General features: G+C 33.0%; 2 protein-coding genes across 10 annotated transcripts; both read right to left on the bottom strand.

Moving 5' to 3' along the window:
- Positions 1-2,783: 2,783 nt before the first annotated feature.
- LOC109803148 (uncharacterized) lies at positions 2,784-7,023 on the bottom strand. 8 transcript variants are annotated; one of them, XM_083062066.1, is made up of 10 exons: positions 6,983-7,023; positions 6,570-6,669; positions 6,225-6,332; positions 5,887-6,003; positions 5,408-5,430; positions 4,874-5,012; positions 4,673-4,749; positions 4,479-4,596; positions 3,837-3,937; positions 2,784-2,925 (listed from the first exon to the last, which is right to left on the bottom strand). In XM_083062066.1, exons 1-9 carry the CDS (start codon positions 7,006-7,008, stop codon positions 3,893-3,895), a joined length of 753 nt encoding a protein of 250 aa, XP_082918192.1. In that variant the 5' UTR covers positions 7,009-7,023; the 3' UTR covers positions 2,784-2,925; positions 3,837-3,892. The 8 variants fall into 8 exon arrangements, with proteins under 8 accessions (XP_082918192.1, XP_082918194.1, XP_082918191.1 ...); XM_083062068.1 differs by lacking the exon at positions 6,983-7,023 and adding an exon at positions 6,758-6,967; XM_083062065.1 differs by lacking the exon at positions 6,983-7,023 and having other exon boundaries at positions 6,570-6,967.
- A 2,257-nt stretch (positions 7,024-9,280) lies between these two features.
- On the bottom strand, positions 9,281-12,647 carry LOC109799107 (uncharacterized). Of its 2 annotated transcripts, none has more exons than XM_020359614.3 (5): positions 12,491-12,647; positions 11,931-12,039; positions 11,425-11,519; positions 10,609-10,853; positions 9,281-10,369 (listed from the first exon to the last, which is right to left on the bottom strand). In XM_020359614.3, exons 2-5 carry the CDS (start codon positions 11,958-11,960, stop codon positions 9,627-9,629), a joined length of 1,113 nt encoding a protein of 370 aa, XP_020215203.1. In that variant the 5' UTR covers positions 11,961-12,039; positions 12,491-12,647; the 3' UTR covers positions 9,281-9,626. The 2 variants fall into 2 exon arrangements, with proteins under 2 accessions (XP_020215203.1, XP_082918621.1); XM_083062495.1 differs by lacking the exon at positions 12,491-12,647 and adding an exon at positions 12,201-12,483.
- Between the last annotated feature and the right edge of the window lie 8,202 nt (positions 12,648-20,849).

Below are 20,849 nucleotides of genomic sequence, written 5' to 3' on the forward strand. Positions count from 1 at the left end.
GGACACATCTCAAGTGTACTGGGCACACCTCTTTGTTTATAGACACAACACAGAAAAAGCAAGGCTCTCCTTTGAGATCCGGATGTTCTACCACTTTTCCCAGGGAAGGCATATACTACTAATAGTAGTCCGCTTTGTGAAAGTCCCATAAAAGCTCACTTCGCGGCAACGACATCCATCCAACAAGATATGCTTCGGGTAACATTCCCTGATCTGAAATTTCGTTAGTGAGCTGGTTCGGTCTATCCCTTCACTTAACCGAAAGCATACACTCGGGAAGTTAGAAATCACACCAAAGTTGTTGATGTCTAATTATTGTAAGAAAATCTTATTGATTGTGTTTAATATTTTCTTCAACTTCAATCACATTCTTTTAACATTTAACTATAACACGTTAAATAAAATATTGCTTAAAAATTGGAGATAAGTTTCACCGGAACCAACATAAAAACAAATGTGGCATCTGGCATGTTAGAGAAAAAAGGAAAAAGATGCGATGAGTGGAGGTTGTGGAATTGAGTGGTTAGTAATCCAACACTTTCTGTCTCTTGCTCATACCTAACGTAGCTCCTTGTGTTTGTGTCCATATTTAGTGGGTGAGCTTGGATTGAGGGTGTGAAAGTTAATTAAAAGCAGAAACACTAACCCTACACGGCTATTTCAACACTTTCCATTTCAGTAGAAACAGGTTATGGTGTGCTATTTGAGTACTTCACTTTGATAGTAGAAGGATTAAAGGAGAATGTGGATTGTGGAGTGTGTTTCTTTTGAACAAATCAGATGAGGCGGATTCATGAGGTGGCTGCATAAATGGTTGAGATGAAGGTATATGAAATCCTAGCCTTTCCTCTTTTTCAAATATAGACACGTCACTCTTCCATGTTTGTTCAACTCTCTCCATTATTTAAACCAAACCTCATGCCTGGTGGTTGCAAGGGAAGTGAATTGAGAAAAATTAAGAGAAATTAGGGATGGCAAAGTGGGCCATGGCCCGCGGGCCGGCCCGTTGGCCGCCAAAAATTGGCGGGCCGGGTCAATCATTTCAATCCACCAACCCGCCAAGCCCGCCGGGCCAAATAGCGGGCCGGCCCGCCACAACCCGTCGGCCCGCATATTTTTTTTTTAATTTAATTATTTTTATATTTATTTTATTTTGATGTAAAAGATGAGGATGAAGATGATTAAGAAAAAAAAGTAGAGATAACTTCTTTTAAGAGAGCTTTTAATATTCTTAAAATAAAAATTTAAAGTTAATTAATTGTATTTAAACTTGTTTTGTGGACTATCAAAAAATTTAGTTTATAAATAATTTGTAAGTTTATAATTTGGTTTTGATTTTGATGTAAATGGATTAATTTCTATTTGATTTTGTTCTAAGTTTGTAATTTTTTTTTGTTGAACATATATTAAATACAATATGTATGCATTTTTTATTTTATATGATTATATTTATTTATTTGTAGCAAAAATTTTTTATTTGACCATAAAATATATTTTTTTTCATTTTTTTTTATTTTTGTAAGCGGGCTGGCCCGCCAGCCCACCAGCCCGCCCTTAGGCGGGGCGGGCCAGCATCTCCAGCCCATTTTACATTGGCGGGCCGGGCCGGCCCGGCCCGTTTTTGGCGGGCCAATGGCGGGCCAGGCTGGCCCGTTTTGCCATCCCTAAGAGAAATGGCTTTGTTTTCAGTTTTGTTGAATTTTATTCTTTTTCTGCTTCTCATATCTTTTACCAAACAAACTTTAGGTGTATCATTATTGGCAAAGCAAGAAGCAGATAGAGTCTATGAATTACTGGGGCAACTTGATGTGATGTTTAAACAATATGCCAATTACATCATTGTCAATAAAACTCATGGAAGAACACAATTGTTTTATTGGTTTTTTGAAGCCACTCATAAAACCAATAAATATTGCCCCGGTAAAATAACATGCAGATAAAGTTTTATTGATAGTGATTTAACCGACATATTGTTTAAACATCACATTAGGTTGCCTCAGTAATTCATAGACTCTATCTGCTTCTTGCTCTGCCAATAATGATACACCTAAAGTTTGTTTGGTGAAAGATATGAGAAGCAGAAAAAGAACAATAAAATTCAACAAAACTGAAAACAAAGCCATTTCTCTTAATTTTTCTCAATTCACTTCCCCTGCAACCACCGGGCATGAGGTTTGGTTTAAATAATGGAGAGAGTTGAGCAAACATGGAGGTGTGTGACGTGTCTATATTTGAAAAAAGGAAAGGCTAGGATTCCATGTATGTACTTTGATCTCAACCATTTATACAGTCACCTCATGAATCTGCCTCATCTGAATCGTTCAAAAGAAACATACTCCACAATCCTCATTCTCCTTCAATCTTTCTACTATCAAAGTGAAGCACTCAAATAACGCACCATAACCTGTTTCTACCGAAATGAAAACTGTTGAAATAGTCACGAGGGTTAGTGTTTATGTTTTTAATTAATTTTCGCACCTTAAACTCTATACCCACTGACTACTACAGGATGTATTATCTACATCGGTTCTAGAAGGTAATCTACATCGGTTATAAAACCGATGTAGAATAGAGCGACTTAGTAAAACAAACACTTCTACATCGGTTGTTAGAAAACCGATGTAGATTTGCGTACAAATTTACATCGGTTATAAGTAAAACCGATGTAGATTTTACCACTATTCTACATCGGTTATTCCAACAACCGATGTAGAATATGTGTGGAAGTCACACAACTTGGCGCTGGTTCCAAAAGATGGAATAGGTGTGGAAGTCCTTGGTGGGGTCGAACCAGAGGTTGAGTCTCTGCTCCCTGTTACCTACTCCATTCACGTACACGTTCGTTTGGACCGAGTAAGGTTCACCAGTGGTGTTGCCCAGGAACTCAAAATCAAACTCGTTGTGACTTGGGCCGTCTGATGACATCTGCATCACACAAATTGAAAATGAACATCAACGTCTTAGTCATTTAATATACCATCATTGGACTAGGGTCACCATCCCTTGTCAAGGTCATAAATATAGGTCAATACAAAGTGTGACAGGATTTGGATTTTTAGGGAGAACCGGTAAAAATCCTTAGTTCTAAACAGGAGCCCCAATGAAGGAATAGAGCTCGGTGCAAAGAACCCGTATTGCGTAGCAGAGAATTAGTTAGAAGAGAGAGAATAATTTTTCAAAAGTGAATCATTTTCCTTCATTCCACTTGGCAGCACATCTAATAATATGCACGGGTATTACACCCTGCCCATGCAATCTAGAATCTTCTACCCAGCCACATCAGCTTGTAAAATAGAGAAAAAACCTCACAGTAAAAAATATAAAAGCCCATTACAGTAAAAAGCAAAAATACCAAGGTATATGAAAAGAGAAAACTCATGACATTTGATTATTGTTAACAGTAGATAATTACTGTAACACAAAGTGGAATAAATTGCACAGGATTGTTAGGTTGATCAATGTCAAAATGAAGGATCTCATTGTAGTTTAAAATATGAATCTTAAATAATTCTAAATCCTCTCTTTATAATGCTTCTTATTTTTAAATATGCCCACCGTTAGATTTAATATTTATTTAAAAGATATTATGAGAATTTGCAAGAGGTTAGAATGATAGTAAGGTATAAAGCTATAGTTAAAAAATAGGTTCGTGGCTCAAAATATGGAGACAGATATACAGAGACAATAAATGCAAGAATCAATTGGATGTGCAAATTCACGGGTTGAAATGAAGTAGGTAGCTGTCACTAATGCCTCTGGTATAAGTCAATTCAAAGAGTTGTCTGCACTTGAAAATAATTTCTACTTAAAAAAAAAAAGATTAATTTTTCACTTACATAGAAAGCAGTAACAGTTCCAGCAGAGTCACCCTCCACAAGCTTGAGCTGGATGGTCACTTTCCCAAACATATACTTGCTCTTGGATCCAAATCCAGCACCTGCAATGTCCCAAAAAAGCCACATTTTTTTAACATAAATTAACAAAAATAACATTTTGCAATGATATTAAATGAGCTATTTAGAATCAGATCTAACAAAAAACAGTCTAAAATTAGACATGATGGCATTCAGTTTTGAGAGATCTCAAACAATAACATTACTGAAAAGGGTTTCAAAGGTAAGAACATTATACAAATCAGTAAATGGCAAATTACCAAGGGGATGAATTTTATGCAAGTGAGAAGTGAAGTGAAGTAAAGCGAGTCATTTGAATCCAAGATTTCTATTGTTCATTAGATTTCTTATTCTTGATACAGTGGACAATTTTCCCCTATTAAGTATTAACACAATTATCATGTTGCCAACTTTATTTTCTTCCATAAAATAATGTGTATCAAATCAAGCACAGTTGGATGATCAAAACAAAAGCAAACTTCATCTTTAAATTATGTCCAGAAACAAAAAAAAGCCATCCATTTAAGAAAATTAACCAATCTATAGCAACTGAAACAGCAAAGTTGAAACAATTGTGATATTTACCTTCTCAGGTCGTGTCTCCACCTTGAATCGAATTAGACCTAGACAGAGGAGAAGAACTACAGCCAAAGATGAAAGCAACACCATAATTGGATGTCTAGCTACATATGATCCATATTTCCTGATCATGTTTCAAACATGAGCTCAGATGACATTCTATCTGGGATGAGATATATGTTGATAGCATAGGCAGTAACCTGAAAAAATTTGTCATATATCCTTGCACAGCAGAGAGCCGGACACCATTTCTGTTTTGTGGAACATCTTGCATCATCTTATAATCAACATCAGTCAAAACAAAGTCAGAATATAGAACAAGCATACATGAGGAAGGAAAGGAAACAGAACTTATATTTTTAAGAGAAAAAAAAAATTAAGGAAAAACAGTTCTCACAAACATGTTTACAATGAAGAAATTGCGTACATACATGAATCTGCATCAGGAGGTTTTCATCCTTCTCCCTATTATGAGAATACAGGGCACCATCATTAATCACATTAGACATTGATTTTGTTCTGTATGTTGGTTTTCTTTCCCTTACTCGATGATACAATCCCCAACCCAAGAAAACACAAATAAGTATAATGTATAAGACTGCTAAAATCAAGTCAACACACTTCACCAACAATTCCAAAAGGTAAAAACCATGTTAGTTAATAATACAGAGTAGGCTCCTCAAACCACATTTTATTCATCATGAATGGAAAAAAATACACCCGGTAAATATCATCATGAATGGAAAAAAATACAAACCAAGAACTCTAATGCATCCATGATCCATCTACTTCTCACTCTTAATATGTGCATGCCAGTATACACAGGGCAACGAGAGATTAATTAAGGAGAGGCCTTGTGCATATATTCAGTAATATCTTTGAGCACCAGCCCCAATAAATTGTAGAGCCCGAGAATTCATAGTGCCAAATTTTACCTCCTTGCAGGATTCGTATAACCCTTCACCAAAAGCATCAGTCACAAAATAGTCAATCCCACCCACTGTCAAATTACCACCAAACTGTAAATTGTAATAATTAGAGCCTATTAGTTATTATCGCATTGTAAAGGCAATGTAGTAAATTGTGATTTGCATCCAAAATATTGATGACAAATTGTCAATAATATGAAAGAAAAAGAACACCAAATAGGCTATTTTTTGAATTTACTAGTATTGTTGAACCAAAGCAGAAGAGAATCATCTCAAAGGATGCCTATTATTTGGTTTATTTTATTTTGATAAAACAATAATTGTTATCATAAAAAAAAAGACTAAAAGCACAGAAAAAACAATCTTGAGAAGGAGCAGGGGAATAAAACAATATTTAAGATTAAATTCTTGTGGTTTAAAAGAATGATAAATAACAAAACTGCTCGTAGAAAAGTACAACATTATAGGAATGTGTTGGATCTTACATTGTCAACTGAAGTCACATTGATAAATAAACTCTGGTTCGGAGAACATGTAAGCTCACAGAACAGATTGAAAAAGTTTCTTAAGCATGCTGGACAACCTACAAGAAAAGGAATTGCCTGCCATAATGTACAGTGTGTTAAAGGCATGTTAACAGAATTTCAAAATTAACTAGAAAGATGTAGACACGGTAAATCAAGACTAGTCAGTATATTTATAGTAGTATCCATTATTACATAAAATCTTTGAAACCAAAGAGAGAGAGGCTGTGAGATCAACTCAAATCTTCAGCATGGTCAATATGGATATATAATTAAAATAAAAATGATAAAAGATTCACCTGTTGGACTTGCGTCCTTAATGTGTCAAACTGAGCTTCTGTACAACAAACATTCCCGGTAATTGCTGGACACAAACTTTGGATCTTTGATGAAAGCAAATCATCTGGCTGGGGAAAGATAAGAGAGAAAGTTCACTAGATCATGACAACCTTTAGAGCTTTAAAATTTAATTGTTTAAACTAGAAGATGTGATACACCTTATAACAAATCAAAGTTCAACGTCACAAATCATATCCTAGAATAAAAATCTATATGCAAAAAAAGAGTTTCAGAAAATGAATCTTTTAGAAAGGAAAAGATATAGAGGCAAATTGACACTAAAATAATGATAAACTGATAAATACCGTAACGGCCGGGGAACCATATGGACAGTTCACTACTTTACCATCACTGCGCGTTCCACAAATTCCATACATTGAACAATAATCCTCAGAATGTCTTTTCCTACATAGAACAAAATGGAAATAAATTTTTCTCTTCTTTAAGACCATAATAAGTACACGTTCAACCCTGTCCTGTGTCTACACTCAACTAAGATATAGAGGCTAGGGTTTTGGCGGAGAGGCCGTGGGCGAGGCGCAAGAGGACCATGGCGACGGCGTGGTCGGAGGGGAGGGAGAGGTTGGAGAGGGCGATGTGGGGCTTGAGCTTGTCGACGACCGTTGTGAAGACCGGGTAGGAGAGGCCGTAAATATAGACACAAACACAAGGAGCTACTATAGTATGAGAAAGAGACACAAAGTATTGAATTACTAACCACACAATTCCACCACCTCCACTCATCGCATCTTTTTCCTTTTTTCTCTAACATGCCACATTTGTTTTTAAGTAGCAGAATTTTTTTTTTTTATAGTTAAATCAATTTATATGTCCTTATAGTTTTCTTAATGTTTTTAATTGATTCCTTATAATTAAAAGTATTTTTTTTAATTTAGTCCTTATAATTAAAAATACTTTAGAAAGATCCTTATAATTTAAAAACATTGTAACAAGTCTTTCACACATTAATAATGAATTTTTTGAATTATATTACCTTTTAATATCGTATTATTTTTATTTTTTTCAAAAGTTTATAATTAAATTTCTAGTTTTAATATGTTAAACACACCAAAAATTATAATTAATTTCATGTTTAGATTTAAATTATACATCAATTTTAATCTCTTTGATAATTTTTAATTTACATCTATAAAAAAATTAAGGAAAAAGATTAAAAATATAACTTTTATCTGCATGATTTAAATTTTCACTTAATTGAGTTTATGAAATACATAAAATGCATGACTATTTATTAATCTAAAATTTTAATAAATAAATATATATATATATATATATATATATATATATATATATACTTGTCAAGTTCTAATATTTTTATTTGTGCAATACACTTGTTAAAAGCTTATTAAATGTATAACAAATATTTTAAAAATTATGAATACAATATTTGGTAACATAATTTAGACTAGTCTTTAGAATGTGTAATGCACATGCTAAATATTTATTATATAATTAAAATTTATAAAATACATATATATATATATAACTAAATAATATTTTTTTACATATAAATCATATTTAAAATTTACATACAAAAATATTTTTAAACATAAAGATTAAAATTTTGAAGTTATGTGGATAAAAGTTATGTTTTTAATTTTTTTTCTTATTTTTTTATAGACATTAAAAATTATCAAAGAAATTAAAACTGATGTATAATTTGAACATCTTTTTTCTTAGTTTTTTTATAGATGTAAATTAAAAATTATCAAAGAAATAAAAACTGATGTATAATTTGAATCTAAACATGAAATTAATTATAATTTTTGTTGTATTTAACATATTAGAACTAAGAATTTAATTAGAAACTTTTGAAACAAATGAAAATAATACGATATATTAAAAGGTAAGTGTGATGTCATGATATCCAGTCAATATAATACAAAAAATTTATTATTAGTGTGTGAAAGATTTATTACAATATTTTTAAATTATAAGAATTTTTAAAAATATTTTAATTATAAGGATCAATTAGAAAATTAGAAAACTATAAGGACAAACAAATTCATTTAACTATAACAAAATTCTGTAAAGTAAAAACAAATGTGGCATCTGGCATATTAGAGCAAAAAAAGAAAAAGATGCGATGAGTGGAGGTGGTGGAATTGCGTGGTTAGTAATCCAACACTTTCTGTGTCTTTCTCACACCTAACATAGCTCCTTGTGTTTGTGTCCATATTTAGTGGGTGAGCTTGGGTTGAGGGTGTGAAAGTTAATTAAAAACAGAAACATGTACTATCCCTACACGGCTATTTCAACACTTTCCATTTCAGTAAAAACAGGTTATGATGCGCTATTTGAGTGCTTCATTTTGATAGTAGAAGGACTGAAGGAGCATGAGGATTGTGGAATGTGTTTCTTTTGAACGATTCAGATGAGGCAGATTTATGAGGTCACTGTATAAATGGTTGAGATGAAAGGTACGTACATGGAACCCTAACCTTTCCTCTTTTTTGAATATATATATAGACATGTCACTCTTTCATGTTTGCTCAACTCTCTCCATTATTTAAACAAAACATCACGCCTAGTGGTTACAGAGGAAGTGAATTGAGAGAAATTAAGAGTAATGATATATGAACAATAAAAATTGTATATCACTTTTTATGTTTATCTCACACTATTATTCATTAATATTTTATATTGATAATAAATGAAGTGACCGAGGGAGATAAACACATAAATTGTTATACAATTATATCTTATACTAGACTATGATCTATGCAGAAATGTATGTACTATATTTTAAAGAGATTAAAATTAAGTTAAACTATTATATTTAATGAATTTAAAAAAATCAAAACAAATGTATAACAATAATAATAATAATATATAAGATACCTACTAACCTACATATGTTTATGACAAATTACGAGAAAAAATTAGCAAGACATTAAATTTTGCTATGATTTTAATTTTTTGAGTTCACTATGTCATTAAGAAAAAAATGTGACTCAATTATAAAATGAGTAAAAAGATAATTGAATTAAAGATATAAAAAATAATAAATGATATTATAAATGAAAAATAAACGATGAACATATAATGCTAAAAATACAAAATCTAATAGTCAAAAAATACATATTAATTCTCACTTTTGCAATTGCTAAAAATTCATACTAAACAGTATAAATTTCTAAAGAAGGAGCCAAAATTATCCCCGTACATCACAAGTTTCATTCATCACAAAAAGATATGACCTTATTCTGACAGCTTAGAGATTAATATCAAAATAATGAAGACTACTACAGCTTCCATGCAAAAGCAGGGAAAGGAAAAAAAAAATGGCATCACTGAGCCACTACGAGAAAGGTATGCTGAATTTCTACAGAAAACTGTTGTTATCGGCTACTTTCATCTTTTCCTGTCATCTCATCCTCTTCATCCACAGGAGCATACCATTCTGGCCACTGCTTAGAGTTGCACAGCCTGTAGTTCAGGAGGAGTTCTTCATCTTCAAGAGCCCTAGTTGCTACCAGAACAACAGTTTTCAGGGTAGGAACTTGTGATTGACTGTTTCTTGAAATTCCAGATTTGAACCAAAAACTGCCAAATCTCTTCAAGCTCACTTCTGCATTGCCAAATGATATGTTGGGTATGTAAACTCTCATGCTGTTTTCAGTCAATGGAAAGTCATAAGGGCAAATCATGACATTTGGAAGCAACCCTTTTGCAGGGTGATTAGCAAAATGCGCTACGGCTAACGGGTTTCTACGCTCAACCACGTCATCATCACCATTATCAAGCTTGTTTTCTAACATTTTTCTACCATTGAATCGTTCTGGACCGTCACCTCTACAAACCCAAGGTTGGGCGTCGATCACAGTCCCGTCATATCTCCTAATCAAATACGGATTCTGCTCATCATGGTACCCAGGAACATAATGATAATAAGCTGGAGAATAGACCACACCAGGATAAAAGGCTAATACAGCACCAAGATCAACTGCACCATCTAAAAATAGACCTTGGCCAGAATTCTTGTGAGATATTTGAGAAGGTTTAATATTAAGTGTGTAGCCAAGTTTATCCTTTAATTTCTGAGAAACATCAGCTTGACTTAATGGTCTTTGTTTAGAGACAGCTGCAAGCAAGCATGTCAATAAAAGATGGAGTTAGAAAGTTTCACAATAATATGAAAAATATGAATAAAAAAATCGAAGTTAATACAATAGGTTATATTGCTATTCCACCATGGATCATCAGGAATAGAAGATGACTAAACAATGAGTGAAATATGCGGAATAACAAGCAAAATAAGGGGAAGATTACAACAGAAAAAAATAAAATCACCAGGAATGTTATTAGGTGGATCACACCTACCATTGGCAGAACAAAGCCCGCTATGGTGAAGTGAACTGTTCGCTTGTTGAGATAATTTTAGGTGGTCATTCACCATCTTTTCATTTGGAATAAGAATTTCATCCATTCGCAAGCAAAATGTTTTGATTTGAGAATGAACATTTTCTTGTACTTGCATTTGTTGATCGGCAAAAGAGGCTTTATTGGCTATTTCAATAATCTCTTCAGCATCTACTTCATCAGCATTCTTCCCCAACCGATTGTAGCTGGATATTTAAGTCTTTGCATGAGCAAAATATGTCAAAAATGTTAAAAAGGAAAAGCATAACACAGTATAGAAACACAATTGAGATAATTGGCTATTAAGTTATTTTAATTCATACATAATTGCACAAATCGAGGAGGATCATACAATTGAAGATCTAACATGTCATTGTTAAAATTAACTCAATCCTTTTTAATTTTCTTCCATGTTTCTTTTATTGCTATAGGATACCTTACCCTCCCTCTTCTTGTATTCTATTTAATAACAGCAATTTTATAGGTCTCTTCATGAGCACCAATTACTTCATTATTGCAAATCTTTTTCACAAGTAGAGGTTAGATGTGGTTTGTGTAAGTCCTATTCTCTTTGTCATCCCATTGTGGGTGCTTGAAACAAAGTATAGACAGAAAATTACGCAAAGAACAGAGGGTGCCTAAATTTACAAAAAAAGAAGAAAAAAAAAGGACAAGTCTGAAATGGATAATAAAGGAAATGGATGAGTCTTCATTATTAAAATCAATGCTCCCATATTACTAATCGGTAAAAACAATCTCAGACAATAGAAGACCAACCTTGTATAAAGAAACAAGCGGTTAATGTCAACTTCAAATTGTAGCTGTCTAGGATCCCTAGCAAAAGTAGGACTTTTCGAAAGGGTTTTCACAGCCTGAAAACAAATTCAGACCAAGATTGTTGTGAAAATGCACAACAGGTCGAATAAGATATCATAGTTAAGCATAACATAAGAATTAAGATCATGGAGTCATGGAGAGTTCATAAACACTAATCTTTATAAGATTAACACTATATCCTGCAAAAAATAAGACGCCCCGCCTCCAAGATATACAAATGATTCTTGCTACCGGCCAAACAAAGCATATTATCTTCTGAATGAGCTTTGCTCATTTTTCTTTCAAGACCACGTGTCATTGACAAGGGCAGGGCACTGAGATTAACACGTAATTTAATTGTTTCTCATTTATCCTAAACTTTTATACAACAACAACAATAATTTACACAATTTGTCATATTCACACAGCAAAAAAGTAATTAATTTTCATACAAAATGAGGAGATACCTCTTGAAATTTCTGAAATAAAAAAGCCATGGCGATTTGTAGAGGAAAAAGCTACCATCCACAACCTAACCAGATTTTTATGCACTCAATTTAGGATGCTGGAGAAGTACTGCCGAAAAAGAGATCAAATAAGTTGTAAATGGCCGTTGAAGAAGAAAATAAGTGAAACATATTGAAAATAAACAGGGCAATATAACTGAAGGAAGAACTCAAGTAGAGAGAAAAGTCAAGTGAAATAATGACAAAAAAAAAATAAGCAAATTATTATACCTGCAGTGGGGCATTTCTATAAACACCTTGTAGTCAGCCAACCTACATTAATATTAGATTACTTTCTTCCTAACCCTTCCTCTCTAAATCAACTTAAGATGTTGCTCACAGATGCTTTACCCCTATGCATTACTAGAATTGTTAATCTAACGATAATAAACTGCATTTTGATCCTACCAAGTGCCAAGAACCCATGAAGTCTAGCTGCATTCAATTCTCAAATTCCAATTGAGGGAATTCTTATTCCTAACTCACTTTGCTATTCACATTGGAAGAGTTAAAGAACGTACCTTTGAAAGCTAAGAGATCGCCGGACAATCACCACCGTCGCCGCCCTTCACGGCAAAGGTCGTAAAACTTGGTGCTATTTTCTCTTTCTTTTTTAATTTGGGATAAAAAGGTAGTAAGAACTTGGTACTATTTTTTTTTTTTTTTTTTTTGGGTAATTTGGGCCTAGATTTGATGCAATTTATGGTGAAAACTGACGAAAAGGCTTGGTGCAAGGTAATTACTTTTTGCACAACTAATTTTTTCTAGATACATAACTTATGTCCCTCTCATTTTTTTTAAATACTTTTAATCTTACACTCGTAATTAAATTTTCACAGTCTAATTATATTTTGGAATTATAATTTTGGAAACCTATTTGTATATTTCTTAAATTATAATTTCAAAATTTTACTTCTTACTCATTTTTGAAAATAAAATTTGAGATATCTATTTGTATATAATTATGAAAATATAATTTCAAAACATAGTTCTAAATGTATTTCTTTTATGAATATTTTAAATATGTTCTAAAACTATGTTTTCTAGATTATACAAATAGACTTGTAAAAAAATTTCTTCGATGTCATTTCATGTCACCAGAACATTCTGAAAATTAATGTATACGTGGTGTGGTGTTGGATAACAATTTATGTTCTTTTTACTCTCTATTTGTTGAAGACCCTCTTCACCTTTTTCTAATGTGCCCTATAGCTTTTAATACTTGATTAGTTGTGGCCAATTGGTTGGAGGTGGCGGTGGTCCTTCCTAATTCTTTAACTTCTTTTTATTTATATTGGAGAAATCTTGGTATTTGTAAAAAACATTCTCAGTGTTTTCTGGTAGTTTGGGTTTCTGTTATTTAGTTACTATGGCTTCATCGAGATGTGATCACATTTCAGCAAGGTGTTTCGGATTGCAAGGAAGTGTTTGACAACATTAAATTGCATTCATGGAAGTGGATAACTAGTTCTGTCCTGAATGTTCTTTTAGTTACATTAACTGGTATCATAACCCGAATTTATATTTTTCATAGTATCGACTTTGATTTTTATTTATAATTATGTTTTTATGTTCCTTGTAACGGGTTGGAGTACCTCTTATACTTCCTTTTAATTTAAATCTCTCTTGCTTATAAAAAAAAAATTCATAATTCATCTCTTGTTCTCTCTCACCCTTTTTTTTCTTTGATTCTGAGTGTGTTCTAACTTAGCTTGCGGGGCTTTGTATTGTATGAGAAATCCTTTCTTGCATGGGTTTTCTATCTGTGTGCGAATTTTTTTGGTGTGGAATTCTGAAAAGTTCAAATGGTAAATCTTGAGTGCTTCTATTGTGGCTTTCCCTGCCAACTTGTGTTTTTATGGCAAGTTTAACAATGATGTATGAAGATGACTATCATTTTTCCGAAAAGTACAATAAATTGTAAAGAACTAGATTTTATACTCACGGGATATACATTATTTATTAATAAATATTAAAATATTAAATAGATATTACACCACTCTGAAATAATTTTTGTCATTTCCTTCGACTTATCCTTTCTATGCTACAATATATGTTTTGGAATATGAATCAAACAAAGAGAGGATTTATTGTAAGAATCAAAGACCAAGATTAATGGAAGGTATACCAAAGAAAGTAAGAAAAGTACATAAGAGTGTGTTTGGCAATGTATATTAGGTATTATAAATTAATTTAATTAAAACAAAAGTATTTAATATGTGAGCTTATGTTAATTATTTCTAATTTATTGTAATAAGCTACTTCAACTGTTTAAAAAAATATTTTAGCTTATAAGATACTATTTTTTTTTTATTTTCTCATTTTATTCTCATTAATTTATTAAAAAATTTATTTATATTTCAAATAACTAAATATGTATTTTTTTAATATTATTTTATATTTAACCGTTAATATTTTTAAATATTTTTAATTCAATTAATTAATCGGTGAGTTTTTAACTTTTTAACTCCCCAACTTATAATTTATAGACTTTTAGTAAATTTATAAACTAACTTTTTTAAAAACATTTTAAATTAACTTTTAGAAGAAATATTTTTTTAATATAAATATTAAACATACTTTTAGAAGTTTCATTCCAATAAATAAATATATATATATATATATATATATATATATATATATAAACTTAGGGATTAATGTATTAATGAGAGAGTTATTTTTTTTTTAGAAATAAACTCCTTTTTACTAATTATAGAATACTTTTTTTTAAGTGTTTGTTTAGAAACACTTATTTTTTAAGTTTAGAAAAATAATATGAAAGGGAAAAAAAGTAAGGATGGAGTTACAATGTAATGAAATAGAAAATGAGATCAATATTAGTTAGTATAAGTGATAGTGACTTGTGTTTCTTAATCAAATTGTTCATGATTTGAATCCTGATATTGGATATGAAATAAATTATGTTAGAAGAAAAATATACACATTGTGTGTACTTATGCTCTTGATGAAAAAAATTAGTTACTATTTTGATGATAAATATTTAGTATCAATACCATAATTAAAAAATGTAAAAAAACTTTATGTTAAAGCGGATTAAAATTATATGTTATTTTATTGGTACCACGTCCCAGTTTTAGATGAACATATTATATAATTGTCAGCTCGAAGATGGGAGGGTTTTAGAAGAGAGGAAATAAGAGAAGAGAGCAAAGGTTTGGAAATGTAGAAATGACTTTATTTTTAACAATAAATTGTCAATAGATTTTGGTATTCTCATTAGGCATGGCAATCTAACCCGTCCCCGTGGGTACTCGCCCGAACCCGCCCCGATTTGGACGGGGAAAACCCGTGTTTATCGGGTTCGGGTTCGGGTTCGGGTTTTCCCCGATTGATAAAATCGGGGGCGGGGACGGGGATGTTAATACCCACCCCGCCCCCGCACCCATACCCGCCCCCGCCCCCCGCCCTGCTTAATAATATAATTAAAAAATTATTTTTATATATATATAAACCAAACTTAAAAATATTTATATGTAAAAATTTATATTATTTTTCTTTTCTTTTATTTTTTTAAAATTATTCATATTTATTTAAAAGAAAAATAGAAGAAAAAAAAAAGAAAAAAAATAGGAGCGGGGGCGGGGGAAACCCGAACCCCGCCGGGGGCGGGGATGGGGACCTAGATTTTACCCCCGGCGGGTATCGGGGACGGGGGGCGGGGGCAGTTTAAATTTGCGGGGGCGGGGGCGGGGAACGTAAAACCCGCCCCCCGCCCCGCCCCGCCCCGTTGCCATGCCTAATTCACATGAACCGTTTGTCACAATGTTCAAGTTATCCTTAAAATACAAATAGAGCACAATCATAATAGAAGCACTCTTCTCCCCAACCCCTCCAAGTGGTTTTCAAGGAAGCCTCCAAAAATTGTTACAGAAAAATCAAGTGCTTACACGGCCCACATATGTCGTCACGGGCTCACGGCCCACTTCTGCCATATTTTATTTGTTTTTAACTTCAGATTGCGTGTTACAAGTTTTTGAGGTTTATTTAATTGAAAACAGACAAATATTTTTGTTTTAATTTTTATTTGATAAAATTAACATTATGTCCACTAATTTGTTTATTAGTTTAATTTAGTCACTTAGCTTTTTTTCATATTACATTTGTCTTCACAGTTTTAAATTTCATTTTAGTTTGTCAAAATTTTGACAAAAACCAAATTGTGTTACTCAAATATTGAATATCTCATGAGAAACTAATTACTTAGTTACTATTTTCTTCTGATTAAAAATATTTACTTCATTACTTTTTTTCTTTCTGTAATATCCCAAAATTTTATTCAAATGAAAAGAGTTATTTATTATGTGAATAAGTATTTTATTCCCGTATTTTACTATTCATGTATATGTATTTTACTATTTACATATACGTATTTTACTATTTATGTATACGTATTTTACTATTTACGTATACGTATTTATGAATAGTGTTTTACTATGTATGCATAGTAAAAGGCTGCGTTTTCGGGGGCTGCGGACGTTTGAAGTTTCAAAATTATAATTAATTTGAATATAATAATGAATAGTGCATAGTGCATAGTAACTTATAATATTATTTTAATGAATAGTGCATAGTGCATAGTAACTTCATAAATTCTATAAATAGGGACCTAAGGATTTTGAAAATTCATAACTAGGGAGAAGAAAAGTTTAGAGAGAAGGAATTCTAGAGAGATAGAAAGAGAAAATAAGAGAGAAGGTTCTGCCTAGGTTGTGAAAAGAGGAGGAGAATAGAGAAGGTTCTGCTCTAGTTCCGGTTCCGGTTTAAGGAGAAAGAGAGTAGATTCTGCCCAAATTCCTATTTATCCAGGTAAGGGGGGAGTGGGAAACCTTGCTTGGGGGTGTAGAAATAATTGTTAAATAGTCTGTTTGTTGGATTGGCTCCCGATCCCTTGTTTGTTGTTTGATTATTTGAATATACATTATTACTGTGTTTTATTTGTACTACTTGATTTTCTTGTTGCGGTAATTAATAATTATAATTAATGGATAACTTCAATGGAAGACTAAGCCTCCTATTAACTTATAAATTTAGACTTTATTATCTAAATGGAAGGCCGAGCCTCCTTATTTTCATTAAGCTTCCTATTTTACTTAAGGATTTAATTATACCATGAAATATAAATTATATGATCCCTAAAGACCTTTGAACTATTGGACCCTTGACTTAATGACCTTTGGACTGTTGAACTGTTGGACTGTTGGACAATGGACTATTGGACTATTGAACCTTTGGACTATGGGACTATTGAATTATTGGACTTTTGGACTATTGGATTAATAAAATATAATATAAGTATGAATTATGCTTATGATATGGTATATTATAGGAAATTCTGTAACATGTTAAATGTTAAGTTTATGATTGTATGACATGCATCATATGCATATATACTCCAGGTGTGCCGCTGAGGCCGCATACCCACGACTAACAAGGTGTACCTTTGAGTCACCCACGATATGCTAACTAGGTGTGCCTTAGGGTCACCAATGATGATATGTGAACTTCCGTATGGCGCCACATGCATATATTTATGAGTTGAGTCTATGACATCATTGTATGATAAATAATTATTATATATGATAATGATTATGTGTGTGTGCTATTTAACTTTTATTTCTTCATCTACAACTGAGTGAGATGTTTCTCACTCCCTTGTTATTTTTTTTGTATATGTTTAAATTTTTGTTGCAGGTGATCATCATCATGAGGATGTTGGTGATGAGGCCTAAAGGCTTCTTGGGGCATGCTCTGATAGGATGTGACATCGGGTTTAGCTAGGATTTCTCTTATGTCTTTCTTGTTCTAAAAATATTTTCTTTTCTTGTGTAATTTAATAAATTATAAATTGATTCCTAACTAGGAGGCACTGCCACCTTTACTGGGATTAATTTATAATCTTTGTTTTATAATAACTTCTTGAGTTTAATATTTATGTGTATGAATTATGAATGTGCATCTTCTACCTTATGACACTTATTATTTTATATCATTTTATGAAAATCTTTTATAAATATAGTTTATGTTTATTAATGTGTTGGGGTAGAGGGTGTCACATTTAGTGGTATCAGAGCAGGTCGATTTTATCGGCCGTGAGTTATGTGTCTACTATATTTATTGATAAATGAATTGATTGTGAGATCTATTATGTTGATATGATGCTTGCCTATGTCTATTAATTGTATTATTTCTTTAGAATATGGCTGGTAGAAATGATCGTGCGATTGCTGATGCTCTCCAAGCATTAGCCCAAGCTATGAACAACAATAATATGAATGGAGTTGCTCCTAACTGGTTGGAGCAATTTCAGAGGAATAATCCACCCACTTTCAAAGGAGGTTATGACCCAGATGCCGCCATGAATTGGTTATCAGAGATCGAGAAAATCTTTAATGTTATGGATTGTCCCCTTACAGAGAGAGTGAAGCTAGCCACCTTCATGCTGACAGCTGATGCTTACTTTTGGTGGGAAGGAGCACTTCGGAGGATAATTGATGGAGGCGTACATTTGAATTGGGAGAACTTCAAGAGGGTCTTTCTTGAAAAATATTTTCCAGATGATGTAAGGAGTAGGAAGGAAATGGAATTTCTTGAACTAAAACAAGGAAACGATACAGTAGAGGTATATGCTGCAAAGTTTGATGCTTTGGTCCGCTACTGTACACACTATCATGGTGAAGGTGGGGAAAGGGCCAAATGCATAAAGTTTGTAAATGGTCTGCGTCCTGAAGTGAAAACAGCAATCAATTATCAGGAGATATATCATTTTCCCACTCTGGTCAATAAGTGCAGTATTTATGATCGTGACAACCGTGCTCGTGCTGCTTTCTATAAAGGAGCTGGAGGCCCTGCTCGTACAGTGAATTCTAATACTTCTAGTAGAAGTAAGCCTTATTCCAACCCTACAAGATTTCAAGGGAATATGACTATTAATAATAGAAGTAAGTCCTTTACTAGAGGAACCACTGTAAATACTACTGGAAGTGTTGGAGGATCTACTTTTTCAGGGAGATGTGGGAAGTGTGGACGTGTTGGTCATAACAAGTCAGAATGTCGTGACAAGGAGATTACCTGTTTCAACTGTAGTGGTAAAGGACATATTAGCACTCAATGTTCTGAACCACCAAGAACACGTGTCGTTGGATCAGGATCGCAAACCGAACGACCAAAGACTGTAGGAAGAGTATTTGCTCTTAGTGGTGTTGAAGCTGCTCAGTCAGAAAATTTGATACAAGGTACTTGTTTCATAGCTGAGACTCCTTTTGTTGTACTATTTGATTCTGGTGCAACTCATTCCTTTATTTCCATCTCTTGTGTCCAAAAACTGAAATTGCCTGTGTCTTTATTAAATTTTGATTTAGTTGTTGAAACCCCTACTAATGGTTCTGTAACTACATCCCTAGTGTGTTTAAAATGCCCTTTGACAATTTCTGATAAACAGTTTCTAGTTGACTTAATCTGTCTGCCTCTTAGTCAATTAGATGTAATCCTTGGTATGGATTGGCTATCTTCTCACCATGTTCTTTTAAATTGCTTTGATAAATCCATTTCATTTTGTGAATGTAAGAGTACGGAATTTCTTAGTGCTTCTAACATTAAAACTTGTTTAAAGGAAAATGAAAGGGTATACATGATCTTATCTTCATTAACAGTTGAGACTGAGAATAAGCTAGATGAGATTCCCTTAGTGAGAGAATTTCCAGAAGTATTTCCTAAGGATGTGTCTAGTTTACCACCTGAGAGAGAGATTGAGTTCAGTATAGACTTAGTGTCAGGTACTGCACCCATATCTATAGCACCCTATAGGATGTCTCCTAAAGAGTTAGTTGAGCTTAAGAAACAGATAGAGGAACTACAAGAGAAACAATTCATTAGGCCTAGTGTTTCACCTTGGGGAGCGCCTGTTCTATTGGTCAAAAAGAAAGATGGGAGCATGAGATTGTGCATAGATTATAGACAATTGAATAAGGTAACCATTAAGAATAAGTATCCATTGCCTAGAATAGATGACCTTATGGACCAGCTAGTTGGGGCTTGTGTGTTTAGTAAGATAGATTTGAGATCAGGTTATCACCAAATCCGAGTGAAATCCGAGGATATCCCAAAGACTGCTTTTAGGACCCGCTATGGGCACTATGAGTATTTAGTGATGCCTTTTGGTGTGACTAATGCACCTAGTGTTTTCATGGACTACATGAATAGGATCTTTCACCCTTACTTGGATAGATTTGTAGTGGTCTTCATAGATGATATCCTAGTGTATTCTAAGAATAGGGAGGAGCATGCTGAGCACCTTAGGATCGTTCTTCAAACCCTTAAGGAGAAACAGTTGTATGCTAAATTGGCAAAATGTGAATTTTGGTTGGAGAGTGTAAATTTTCTAGGGCATGTGATATCCAAGGATGGAATAGCTGTAGATCCTTCTAAGGTAGAGGCGGTTCTTGAATGGAAAACACCTAAGTCAGTTTTTGAGATTAGGAGTTTTCTAGGACTAGCTGGGTATTATAGGAGATTTATAGAGGGTTTTTCTAAATTAGCTTTACCTTTGACCAAATTGACTAGGAAAAACCAATCTTTTGTGTGGGACTCTAAGTGTGAAGAGAGTTTTCAAGAACTTAAGAGAAGACTAACTAGTGCCCCTGTGTTAGTATTACCTGACCCTAGCAAGACTTTTGAGGTATTTTGTGATGCTTCCAAATCAGGTTTAGGTGGAGTATTTATGCAGGAGAGAAAGGGTAGTAGCCTATGCATCTAGACAACTTAAAACCCATGAGCAAAACTATCCTACCCATGATCTTGAGTTAGCTGCAATAGTATTTGTGCTTAAGTTGTGGAGACACTACTTGTTTGGATCTAGATTTG

Source organism: Cajanus cajan, chromosome 8 (assembly GCF_000230855.2).
Source record: "Cajanus cajan strain Asha chromosome 8, NIPB_CcT2T_4, whole genome shotgun sequence".
NCBI classification, from domain to species: Eukaryota; Viridiplantae; Streptophyta; class Magnoliopsida; order Fabales; family Fabaceae; genus Cajanus; species Cajanus cajan.